The following is a 12,980-nucleotide window of genomic DNA, read 5'->3' on the forward strand; positions in this document are numbered from 1 at the left end:
CAACAATTTCCGCAACGCAGATGGCTATCAACTCCATCTGACAGCACAGCAAAAGCATAACGTTTGTTAGCTGGGTAGAATAGACCACATTAAACAAAATTAGTATTATACAGCCATGTTCTCCCAAGAAAGCACAGTATTATTTAACTCTGGGAATCACTGTCGCAAAGAACAAGTGAGTAGCCTGTGTCTCTTATGCATCCCATATGAAACTAAAAAAAAGCTATTAAACTGAACAGGTTGTTCCCTGTAATACAGAGAATTAAAGTTAAGGATCATACCAATGCTGACACTTAAGAAGCATTGTATACAGCCACTCAGGCCAACATCTTGAGGCTTCTTTTAAGAGAAACCAGAACAAAGACGACCAAAATTCCTAATGCAAGGATTAGTAAGTCATTTGCTTCGTGAACCAAAGCAAACTACGGCCATATTCTCACTGCTATGAGGTGATGCCCAAAACAACAAATTAAGAAGAAACAAAGGGATTGCACTTAGGAGGCAAAATCCAAACTCATTAACCTTGAACGTTCAAGACACTACAAAACCCATCAAGCTTTACATGGACGCTTGGTATTGTGTCTTACTGGCCATTCAAAGCAGGGGCACTTGAAGCTGGGTATGGTGGTTACTAAGTATTCTGGAAAGTCTTGGCATTCTGTAAAGGAGCATTTTCAAGACATTTCTTTGTAACTGACAGCATTTACTAATGTGAAGTTGCAGCTTTCAGGTGGTGTTTTTCTAGGGTGCTCCACCTTAACCTGTAGGACCTTACATCAAAGAACTAAAAATATCTGTGTACCAGTACAATAGCATGCTAGTAGTTTGATTCTTCCTAACAGCTATTTTTCCATACAAACATATTGCCACACATGTAAGAACACCTCTGCCACTAACCTTTGTTCATACCATTTTGTACAGTCAGTGTTTGTAATGGGTGACACTGTCAAGATGCAAAACACTACTGAAATTCAATTAATAGGATTTCCATAAATAAAACCAGTCATCTTTCACCTAATTTATTAAAGTTCCAATTTTTTCCAATTTCAAACAAAAGCTAAATACAAGTTTTAAACAGGTAAGCACTAGTTTTATCCAAAGGGAGCAGGCTTATGCAGTTTTACTCCAGTAAAGTACTCAACCCTTAAGCAGAGCCTTCTTTATCATCAAAACTATACAGTAGTCTTCCTTTTATCATTGCACAATCTCAATATGTTCTGTCAGAACCAACTTTTGTCACTCCAAACACTATTTTACATTGTTTTATAATGTCTATTCCAAAAGAAAAAAAACCTCAATGGGTTTTCTGTAAGAAATGTTTTAGAAACCAGTATTACCTGCACAGTTCACCTGCAAGTTTAAAAGTCTCAACTCTCAAGAAAAAATAATCCTCTACCACCATTGTTTCTGCAGCTATTATTTTACTTTATTTTTAGCTGCTTTAGCAACTTCAGACTCCAGGTCTGCCTCATCTGTATAAATGCCTCCAACTCAAAATAATACTTCCGTACAGTTATACAGCAACTTGGGGAAAGAGATCCAAAACAAGAGTGCCACTAAACTTAGACATGGCCCAGCAAAATAAGAGAGGCAAAAAATGCCTACACATTAAATGAGATGCTTTTTTTAAAAAGAAAGATCTTTCCCACATTTACTTCCTATTGTAATAGCCACTTTTCTGTTCATTAAAATGAATGATAGTGCTCTTTGATACAATCATTAACGGCAAAGCTATAAGGCTTTTGTACCCGTTACATTCACTTCTCACCCTCCAAATACTGATGGTTAACACTACAGATGTTAGGGGGCATGACCAGCACAAATGGGAACACCACCACAAATGATCACCTTGTGCTTTCGGATACATTTGTTTCAGTGTACAGTCCCTTCATTTCACATTTTAGTAAGATGCTGATGCAGTGCAGAAGTGTGCAAAGCACCCTCTCTTTCACAAGGTCCATGCAGAAAACATCTAAAAAAATTGTAAAGTTCTGAATACAAATGATAAAAAAAATCCAGGATGATCAAGTTTCACAATGTATAGTGTTCTGAACATGAGTCCGTTTTCTTCTAAATTCTGAAAGAATAAAGTGGTGAGGAAAGTGAAAATCCACTGCTGCATTCTGTGATCTTCCCCATTTTGCTGGCCAGTACCTTACTCTGGCATGTAAGGACGGAGGTGATCCTCTATGGTACCAACCGTCCAGTGAGTGAGCTGCTCCTGCGGCAGGTACAGGCAGATGCTGCATAACTTGAAGATTGTAGCTTTGTTTTTTGGAGTCTAGAGGCAAAGAAAAGCCAAAGAAAAAGCTGTTAAACATGGAAGTTAAGGCTAACAGGCAGACCCCCAGCAGATCCAGCCCTATTACTAGCTTGCTGCTGGTTGTGGAGGAACAACATAGACATTTAAAAGCCACTGTTTCATCTGTATAAACACCCTGAACTCAAAGTTGGTCTGTGACATCTAATATTTTCACTGTTCTATTCACTCTTGAATAATTTCTGTAGTACCACCCAAATTAAGCCAGTGTTTCAATTTTTCCAAAACACTGTTAAATCTATTTTAGAACTCATTTAATTTTTTTTAATACGAGAACACTACATTCTCTGTGAACACATCTGTGGCCCACAGCTAGTTTCTGCATGTACAGATTCTATTTATAGCATAAGTTGCTTCTGAAACTGCTGAAATGCAAGCATGAATGCATGATCAATTTTTCTACTTGAGTATTCTGCAGTAAAACCACTGATGTTCCTAAGAAAAATCATTTTATGATTAAAACACACTTGTTAAAGAGGGACAAAATAAGCTTACCTGCAAGTGCTGTCTGTCAATGAAGAGAAACACTGACTGGTTAGGGTTGTTGACGACAATTCCAGTCTTGTCCTTTCGGCTCAGAACATGCAGAAACTGTTTTTCATAGTCACCGTGATGAAACTCAAACTTGGCCTGCATTGTGTGAGGGAGGGGAATAAAATATTTATTAAGCTAAAGCTCACATTCAAGCAATTAATTTCTGTCAATATGGGGCTTCACAACCACTTTTTCTTTCCTTTTCCCATCCATGAAAAGGAGAAATTGGGGCCCACACTGACAATGACACACAAGTCTTGGCACAACTAAAGATCCCCTAGTTTCATCCCGCCAACACTGACATCAGTCATTGCGATGACGTATTAACAATTCAAAGGTACAACTTTAACTGCACATATAAAACCAGATTTAGTTTATTGTCACAGAACGTCCCTATGCATCAACCATACAGCACATTTCTTCCAATAACTTACTGTTATTGCAGAATCAGCACAGAAAATACATATAACATCGTTCAAAAATCTGAACAGAAGCAGCTAAAGCTGGGTACTGAAAAAAATAGTCTAAAATGTTGGAAATTAATTTCAGGGTAAAATTATAATGCAAGACTTCCATCCATCTCAGACCCTCTTTCACCTAACAAAATACAGCAACTTGGGATACTCAGAACCTTAATGACACCATCATATTTAGACAAAGAATACAATTGTACTAAGAGCCACATCTAATCCACTTCTACAAATACTAACATGATTTGTGTTTTTATATACACATGTCCTTTGCAAAGGTCCTTCACGCAGTTAAGTTTTGGAGGGCTAATATAACGGTGCGTAAAGACAGGAAACAGAAATTGGCATTCGAAACATTTACTGTAAGACAGCATACCTTCTAACATCCACAGAAGTCATGTACCTTATTGACTTATTGCTTAAGAAAAGAGAGTACTTATCCTCCCCTCCAGATATAAATTACTTATTGAAGTCAAAAAAAACCCAAAACAGATACCTGAACAGGCCTAAAGGGTTCATCAGATCCCTTCCACCGAGAAAACAGGAGACAGACTATCTTCTCAATATCGTTACGAGGCCAAAGGATGAAGTCCATCTCCTGGGTACAGCCGATCACATCCTGTAAGTAGTGAAGTTCTCCCCTTACATTCCCTCCATTAGTCAAAAATACAGATGAGCAACTTACCTATACCGGCACAAAATTTAAGAGGTGGTACTACCACACCTGTGTAATTTTCCATTTGTATTACTCATAGCACAGCTAAAGTCTTCCTTGCCTTCCATTCAGTTTTAATATCAGTATCCAGTTAATATAAATTCCAACTTTAAGGAAACATTAGCAAAGACTGTCTATCTTCCAATATTTGTACAGCAAAATCACTTTGTTGTAGAGCAAGAGTTGTTTAGGAATTACACGTGCCTACTAAAGGACAAGGATGGCAAGGAGATGTAATTCCCAAGGTATACTCGAATGAGACAGATGAAAGGTTAAGCTTGAGCACTACATATTTAAACAGAATTTCATAATACATATGCTTCAAACTAGATCCCATGAATACATGCCCACAGAACTCTCATGCAGCAGAATTGTTCAGAAAAATGAAAAAAAAGCAGGATTGGCCTTAAGAGTCACAAAGAAAGCACATGCATTGAAAAACTACAATTCAGCAAGTGTGAAGAGGAACTTTACCCTGCGCATAGACTGGTAGCGGGGTGCATGAAGCTGTACTACGTCCTTCTGCAGAAGCTCTAAGGAACTTTCCAAAGAATAGCTGGAATCCCGCACACCTTTCAGGATATTTTCTTCATAATTATTTGTCATGACTGGGATCACTTCAGACACTTCAAAAAGCGCTGACTTTTTCTTCTAAAAAAAGAGCATATGTTACATTAAGATTACAATCATTTCTAGGCAATTACAGACAGCAGTTTATTTCAGAATTTGTGATTTCCCATTAGCATTCACGTATAAAGTGCACATCACAGTAGTTAGGACTTGGACACAAGCCACACTAAAACATACATGCAAAATTTTATAAACTAAACAGAATCAATCCAACAACTTTTTATTTAAAAAGTTGAACAAGTTTTCATAGTCTTCAAAGAGGCAGATTTACATGCCAATCTGCAAACATTAAAGCTGTATCTAAACATTAACAGAACTTCCCTTTCATCATGCAGATACATGACTTTGGGCTGACCAAGAGCTAGCTCTCTGCAGGCTTCTGTTTGCCAATCAAGCAACACTTCCCCCCTCCCACCCCTTGCAATACTTGAAAGTCAGCCTTTTACAAAAAGTTAAGTCTTTCAATGCCACATTTGGTAACAGTGGGCCACCAAGATCCAATCTGAAGTTAGCTACAAGTCATAGCCTTCTCAAAGGTGGCCTATTTTAATTTACTAAATAACTTACTAAAAATATTTCAGTATCTCTCAAGCAAGGCCAAAACATCATGGGGAACTTGGAAGAACAGGTTTTGCTGTATGTAAAATTGCTTAAAGTTGTGTATCTGCTTCTGACAACTTTCTTATAGCTCCTGAGAAGTCTCAACCTACTTAAGAACTACATGACAGACAAAGCATATTTTATAAAATAACCTTCCGCACCCCCCAGCCAGAACATGCTTAACAGGCAACTATTTGCTGACCAAGCTAGGCTGAGCTAAGCTCCTACTTTCAGGAAATTGGCGCTGGATGAACAACTTCAGTTCACTGTGGTATAAGCAAATTTTAGAGGATTTAAAACAGGCATTTACAACGAATTTCTTCAAAGCAACCAGAAAGTATAAGAATGCTACAACTAAAACCACTGAAGTTATATCATCTAAGAAAAATCTAATTGTTACCACTGCTTAAACATTCATATTTCTCTTTATTACTATGAGACAGTACCAAGAAATTACATCCCACTACGTCCATCTGTTTGCACTAGATCTGATGAACAAAAGCAAGTTGAACTTAGGAATTCTAACGGAACTTTCCAACTAAAAAAGTTCAGAGAAAGAGTCTTCATTAAAAAGAGACCTAACTATTACAGCAAGTGCAAAAACTATACATTCGAAGGGATTAAACAATGTCAGTGCTCATCCACATCCATTTCCTGCATTATGTACTCAGTTGCCACGTGCTCCCATCCTCACTTCCTCACCAGCCGTTCAGCGCACCCACTCACTGCAAGCACCTACTTTTCTCCACCAGCTGCGGACACAAACTCTCCTGCGATTCTGGGCCGATAGTTAGCTTTAGAAATACCACCAGGCTCCTCACCCAGGCCCAGACGCGCACACCCAGCAGCAGCAGAGGCGGCAGCCAGGCAAACGAAGTCTTCCTCTTTTCCCTCCCTGCTCCCTTTCAAAATGGTAGCAGCAGTTTCACATATGCCTGCGTGCTTGGGCCATTTCAGTACTGCATTTTGCAACTCCTCCCTTCAACTGCCAGGTTCTCCCTTCTACTTTAACTAGATAAACACAGTAACTTCAGCAATCGCTCCAGCCAGGTCTCCCTTTTCAACTCAACCACTCACAGCCAACAGTTACGCAATTCAGACCCCAATTAGGCTTAAGGAATTGGTGTATCAACTTCAAAAAAAAAAAAATCTACCCAATACAGAGGTTGCCAAGTAATGATTTAATGAGGCACTGCACCCTCTGCCTTACAGAGCTACAAACAGACGAAATGCCAAAATGACAAACGTGAAGTAAATATTATAGCAATTTTAAAAAGTTTAAATCAATGGAATCTATTAAAGACAAACTATAAGATGCAATCGGGCAGCAAGACTTTGCACAGCATAGTTAACATGCATTGCAACAGACAACACAGTAAGCGAGAAACATTAAAACCAAGTTACCTTGTCTTTGAACACAAAGGCAATGTACATCTTGAAATCAAACTGGTCAGCTAAAGATTCTTTTTTCTTTCTAAGCTGAGCACGAAGTCTGTTCAGAGCTTGTTTCTTCCGGGAGTTTGGGTCCCCCATTTTATAATACAGGTGGTACTAAAGCCTTTGGAAACTGTCGCTAAACTATGGGCACCTTTTCGTAAGACTCAAGTACAACAGAAACAAGTCGTTTTATTCCTGCTAATACGACTGAACAGATAAAACGCGAAATGTAACCCAAAACCGCACCTCAGGCAATATTTTACGAGAATGTCGTATCAGAGGGGTCAAAAAACAAAGTAAGTAGTTGTCCAGCCATGGCTGGACAAGAGGTTTCACAACAAACCAACAAAAAACCCCTACGAATTTTGAAGACAAAAATTTGAACAGTTTAGCCGCAGGAATAAGTGGGTAAGAAAGAAAAAAAAATCCAAACGAAACAAATCTTATCACAATTTATGTGTACAATAAAAAGCAACTGGCACCAGCCCAATCCATGGGGGAGGGGGGTACTCTTGCTCTGCTTACAAAAAAAAAAAAACGAAGCTGAAATCACAAATTGCGTTTTACCCCAGCCAGATTCATGACTCTACTGATTATTATTCTCAGCTTTCCACTATTGCTATGTTGCCCGTCTCTCTTTTTCCTTTAGAATTATTAGACTTGGTGGAGAGCAGAGAAAAGGGTGCAAAAGAGGAGTGCACATCCTGGGAGATATGACATTTCTCTGCCAACAACAACGAAATCAGCTACAGACAACACAGTGCTGGTTTGCAGGGGAGCAAAGAGAAAAAACAGCGGAGTCATTTCTAACTTCATCCTGCTCATCATCAGGCATATCATTGCCCTGAGGCTACTGCTGCCAAAGAGAAGCGGGATCATGATGGCCACAGACAACGGGCGGGCAGCGGTTCAAGGGACAGTATTATCTCGCCTAGAGACTAAAACCCCACTCAGTGCCCCAAACCCGGGCTCCTTACCGGTGGGAGAGCCCTACATTCCCCAGTAAACCCTCACACGATCCCTGGGCTGCTGATCCCCCGGGAATCCTTCTCTCTCTGCTGCTGCTGCGCTCCGCAGCGAGCACGGTTAGCCCAGGCTGTGCATGGCCAATGCTCTTCGCTTCTCCTTCGGCCTCTCTCTGCACAGGACGGCAGAGGCTGCAGCGGGCAGCCAGACACCCACAGCAGCAGCGCGGCGTCTCCCCTCTCACTTCATGGTCTCGACTTGAAAAACATGCAGAGCTTTGCTCCTGCTTTTCTCGCAAAACAGGCTTCCGGTGTTAAAATTTTTGCGAGGGTTTCTTTTATAATTGCAAACCGAGGTGGCAATTTTAAACCTCTAAAACACCCTCCCTCCAAAAAGAAACCCCCCCAATTATCAGGTTATTTTCTTCCTCTCTCCAGACATTTTCCCCCCCAGGTGTTTGATTAGTCGGGGTTAAAGTTTTTAGGTTAGCAAATCTCTCGGACCGGGTTAAGAAGAGGGGAAAAAAGGATTCCCCCCCTCCCCTCTCGACAAAAGGAAAAAAAAAAAAAAGGAAAACAACCCCCCCCCAAAAAAAAGGGAATCCCTCCCAAAACTTCCCCCCTACTTAAGCAAGAGACTGAGAGGCTCAGACGAGAGGCCGGGACGGCGGCCCGCTCGCTACCCGCAGCCGGCGGGCGCAGGAGGAGCAGTGGAGGCGGCGGCGCTGCTAGCAGCACGGAGAGGAGCCATGTCAAGATAAAGCCAGGAAGCCGCGGAGCCCCCCCATCCCTGCCGCAGTGGACACGGTGACCGGGCCGCCCGCTCTGCCGCTGCTCGGCCCCGACCTGGTCCCCATAGTCTAGCTCAGCGCCCCGCTGCCGGGGAGTGGGGAAATGGTGGCGGAGAGAGGAAGAGGAGAAGGAGGAAGAGGCGGCGGCAGGAGGAGGAGACGGCGGCGGGTCCCTGCGCTAGTGGCTCCTACGGAGGGCGGCGGGCATAGAGATCCCGGAGCGACGGCGGCGGACGGGACGGACGGGCGGGAGAAGGATGAGGGGCTGAGGAGAGCCTCTCCTCGTCCAGGCGATCCCGGGACGCCCTCGGCGGCAGAAGGGAGCGGCAGCGGGCTGGGGCTGCGCCTCGGCAGGGGAGCGAGGGCGGAGAAGAACCGCACCACCAGCACCCTCCGCGCAAAATGGCAGCGCCTGAGTCACACGGGCACCGCCCGGCCCGCACTGCGCATGCGCCCTCCGCCGGCGCGTACCAAACCATCCCGGGGGCGGGGGGGAAGAGAGTTATTTTCTCCGGACAGGACGGGTCGACCGTCACTTCGCGAGGCACGGGCGCTGCCTTTTGGGGAGAAACAGAAGGGAGCGCCACGGCTGCAGGGCGCCTCCGAGCCGCACCACGCCAAGAGCCCGCCTCGCACTCCCCTGCTCCCCCCCCCCCCAGCACTGGCACGCCTCGTGTCACCGCCCTCATGCCCCACGTGATGCCGAGCCGGCCACAGCCCGCCGGACAGGGACCCGGATGGAGTGGCTCAACGCAGTTCTTGGGGGGGGGGGGGGCAAGAAGGCAATGGGGCAGAAGGGGGGGGAGCGCTTCCCCCCCCCGCCGCCTGAGGTGGTATCTGTGCGGGGCAGCACCCCGCCCGCCACAAGCGGGTCTCCCCCAAATCCGTCCCGTCCGTCCCCACCGCCGTCCCGTCGGGTGAGGAGGGGATACTTAAAACTTCTTTCAACCTTAAGCGTCGCGATCTTGGGAACTACAGGCTTTTTTAAGTCTTGTAGCGGCGCGTTTTGTTTAATTTCGTTCTTTGGGGTTTGTATTTAGCCCAGTGTGCGTACGTGAAGTAAACTGCAAATAAAAAACCCACCCAAATCATCCAGCATTTGACTAAAACATTACAGGGCGATGATGTGCCGCCGGTACTGGTCGTGCAACGGGAGCCAGGGCGCAGCCCGCCTGTAACAATGCGTGTTCCTCCGTGGCGCTCCTCACGCTTCCTGAGGAAACTGGCTGATTTTTACACATTTTGCTATTTCACAGACGCAAACCTAATCCTTAGAGAAAAGTCAGCGGTTTTATTTCCATGCGGAGGCTGCCGCCGTGGGGAGAGGCATCTCCCCACCGTCCCTCTGGGAGCTGGCGCCTGCGACACGCCGGAACAGCAACGGGGTTACTGATGATGAGTGGAAGGCAAGCACAGGCACCATCTATCTCATGGCACTGTGTTTCAAAGCCCACGCAGCATGTCGACGGCACTCTCCAATAAACTCCAGGAGATTTCTGTCTTTTTTTTCCTCTGGTCTCTGCCCATACTTGTCTCTGCTGGATTCCCTTGTTCTCTCCTGACTTTCGTATTAGTTATTCCCCTTTAGCGTGCCTTTCCTTTACACGCTTTGCCTTGGACACCTTGTCGACTTTCCTCCTGCCTGCCCACTGTAGGGAGCTGCCGTGTTGCAGCCCTCAGACCTCATCGTCTTTACCTGGCATTAGTCATAGACTCATAGAACAGTTTGCGTTGGAAGGGACCTTTAAAGGTCATCTAGTCCAACCCCCATCTATTCAGGCCCTCCGAGGCAAAAACTCCATCTTGCCTTCCCTGACACAGGCATTACCCAGAACGCACCCATTGTCTGAACAGGAATGGAGCTGAAACGTAATTTTTACCCACTTACAGACGTGTATTCACTCCTAATGGCAACACCTATTGAAAATAACCCTGTATTTGTAGGTAAAAAGCAAGGCATCTAAAAAGGAGCATTACATTAGCTCTGCACTGCTGGGACTATTTCAGAATGCCAACATTTTTTAACTGTAATATCAGTCTGGCCTTATGGAGAGTTGTGTTTAGATACCCGCTTTTTCAGTCAAAGCCGTTTTGTTTGCCACGCTGCCCTGTACAGCATTTTGTGCTGCAGTCTGAAATTCCCTCTTGTGCCTGCTGCTATTTTAAGCTGTGACTCACACTTGGCCTGTGACCCTCTTTGTGCCGGCAAGGCCGATGCGAAGGAGGCCCAGCGCAGCAGCCCTGCTTGACACGGGGATTGCCCCGGCACAGAAGGCGCTCCGAGGGAACTGGTGCCTCGCCTGCCTGCGGAGGAGAAAGGAAGTTTTCTTCCAGCCCAGTAACTCCAGCTGCCCTCTTGAGTGCAGCGACGCGGCCACAGCTACTGCCTTTTGTCAGAAGGGATCGGGCAGCTGCTCGGCCCCAGGTTGAGGAATGCATCCAAAACATTTTGTCAGATGTAGTGCTGGCGCACAAGAACAGTTTTCTGGAGGACTTTCTATCAGAGCTATGAGGAGAGGAATATATATATATACTTAGAGGAAATACATAGTTAGAGGAAACAGGAGATTGAGTAGAGTATTACGTGTCAAGCAGCCACCAGCTGTCTGCTGCAAACTCACCCTGCTCAAATCCTTTCACAACATTTCAGAAGGGGACGGGGAACTGCAGCCGCTCTGTGTTCCTTATGTATAGATTGCTGCTCCTCCTTATACAGGCAACTACCTCCCTTCCCAAACTCAGAGAATATTTTTTTCCTTTTTGCTCATTGGCTAGTAAAGATATCCTGACAACGTTTACACAAATGAGTACATCAACCAACCAAAGGGTGCTTATTGTACATATATGTACAGAAATATCTGCACTATTAAAAGCTGTGAGTAATAGCTGAGTGTTGTCCTACTTTTATACAGTCGTGCTTCTTGTCCTCCATCGTGCACAATGACGAAGCTCATATAGTAGAAAAATATCAGCATCTTAGTTAAAATATTATTAAGTGACATCTCTTACTGACTGCAGGGAGAGTTAAGACTTAGCAAAATAAATATATATATGCGATTGATCGATAATTCTCTTAACCAGATAATTGTATATTATTGTTATGCTGCTTACTGGTTATGTAGTGTTGTATCATTTATGAGAGAGGCTCGTGTGCCTGAAAGCTGGTGTGCGTTTTACAGTTGTAACACTTGGTCTGATGGCAGACTGCCTCTCTTCAAATCTAGTTTAAAGCAATATAAACTTTATCGTTAAGGAGAAAGAAATGTGGGTGGTATGTAAACAAACCTGACAAATTGGTTGCGGCAGTATATGCAAAATACGTAATAATTCTCTTTTTTTAGGCTTCAATCCCATTAGCACAGCGAAAGAGGGGTTTCTTGCACATGTTAAATCCAGACTGAGCAAACAGTAGTGAGTGGGTCAGCTTCTGCTTGGTTAGCATAGCACAGCCAAATAAGCTGGTGTCCTTTAGGCTTTCTCCCACTCAAAGTGAGGAGGGCTTTGTGCGTTGCCGAGTAGCTGCAGTCCTGTAGTCTTTGGGGAATCAAATGAATGCACATCCCTAGGGACTTTGGGCTCTGCAGCAGCGGGGGGATGTGACACTGCGCAGCTCTCACCCTACAGAATTACAGAGTCAGGCGACATGGGCAGTAGCCCACGTGAAGGTAGGAAAGACCTTGTCACAAAAGTACATTCCGTGGGAGAGAAAGTGTTTGAGTAATGTAGTTTTGAGAAGCACCGCAAGTTTGGAATATCTGGTTGCTTGTATATTTTTTTCCTTTTCTGTTCTTAAAAGATTGTGTTTCCTATATGCCATTTTATTGTTCCCTGCTGTTTTCAGTGAAGTTACGCACTGAAGGCATTTTTTCACATTTAGGTTGCAAAATAACTTGTGGGGTTTTCTGTGAATTAAAAAGGATTCATGACTTTATAGAAACACCTTGAGGGTTTTTTCCCCAAAATTTATGTGATTTCAGATTCTAACTTCTATTTTCAGAATTTAATGCTTACTAATAAGCATGTGGGCAAGACTGTACTCTAATGCCTCTGCTTTTAATTTCCAGCTTAATAATTAGTTACTTAATAATTTCTAGTTAATAATTTTTAAAAGATTGTAGTGAATAGGTACATGTTACAGACATAGTTAGGAAGAGATGAAGTCTGTTATCTTTATGTTTATGCTTTCCATGCACACTGTACTGGCTGTATGTGTTAGAAGTAGTGTCAGCCCTGAAGCTAATTGATTCAAAACCAGAACTACGATTAATTCAGTGGCAAATGTTTATGCATCAGACAAAAAAAAAATTAGTATTTCTTTCTAAATTCAAAGACAAATTTGGTGGCAATTAAAGCTCATACACTTCAGAGCGTACTGTGATTCAATCTTTCTGCCTTTAGAGCAAACATCAGTTTCCAAGGGATAAGAGGAATGCTTTTGGGTAGTGAAGTGGCAATGTTTAAAAACATTCCTTAAAACATGGTGTGGACAGTGACACATCCAGTACACAGCTACTGCTA

At 43.7% G+C, this 12,980-nt stretch overlaps 1 protein-coding gene across 2 annotated transcripts; it reads right to left on the reverse strand.

Moving 5' to 3' along the window:
- Positions 1–1,003: 1,003 nt before the first annotated feature.
- On the reverse strand, positions 1,004–8,237 carry C2H6orf62 (chromosome 2 C6orf62 homolog). 2 transcript variants are annotated; one of them, XM_009506930.2, is made up of 5 exons: positions 6,674–8,237; positions 4,514–4,690; positions 3,821–3,943; positions 2,816–2,950; positions 1,004–2,281 (listed from the first exon to the last, which is right to left on the reverse strand). In XM_009506930.2, exons 1-5 carry the CDS (start codon positions 6,800–6,802, stop codon positions 2,156–2,158), a joined length of 690 nt encoding a protein of 229 aa, XP_009505225.1. In that variant the 5' UTR covers positions 6,803–8,237; the 3' UTR covers positions 1,004–2,155. The 2 variants fall into 2 exon arrangements, with proteins under 2 accessions (XP_009505225.1, XP_064299206.1); XM_064443136.1 differs by lacking the exon at positions 6,674–8,237 and adding an exon at positions 5,237–5,992.
- Positions 8,238–12,980: the final 4,743 nt, after the last annotated feature.

Source organism: Phalacrocorax carbo, chromosome 2 (assembly GCF_963921805.1).
Source record: "Phalacrocorax carbo chromosome 2, bPhaCar2.1, whole genome shotgun sequence".
In the NCBI taxonomy this organism is placed as follows: Eukaryota; Metazoa; Chordata; class Aves; order Suliformes; family Phalacrocoracidae; genus Phalacrocorax; species Phalacrocorax carbo.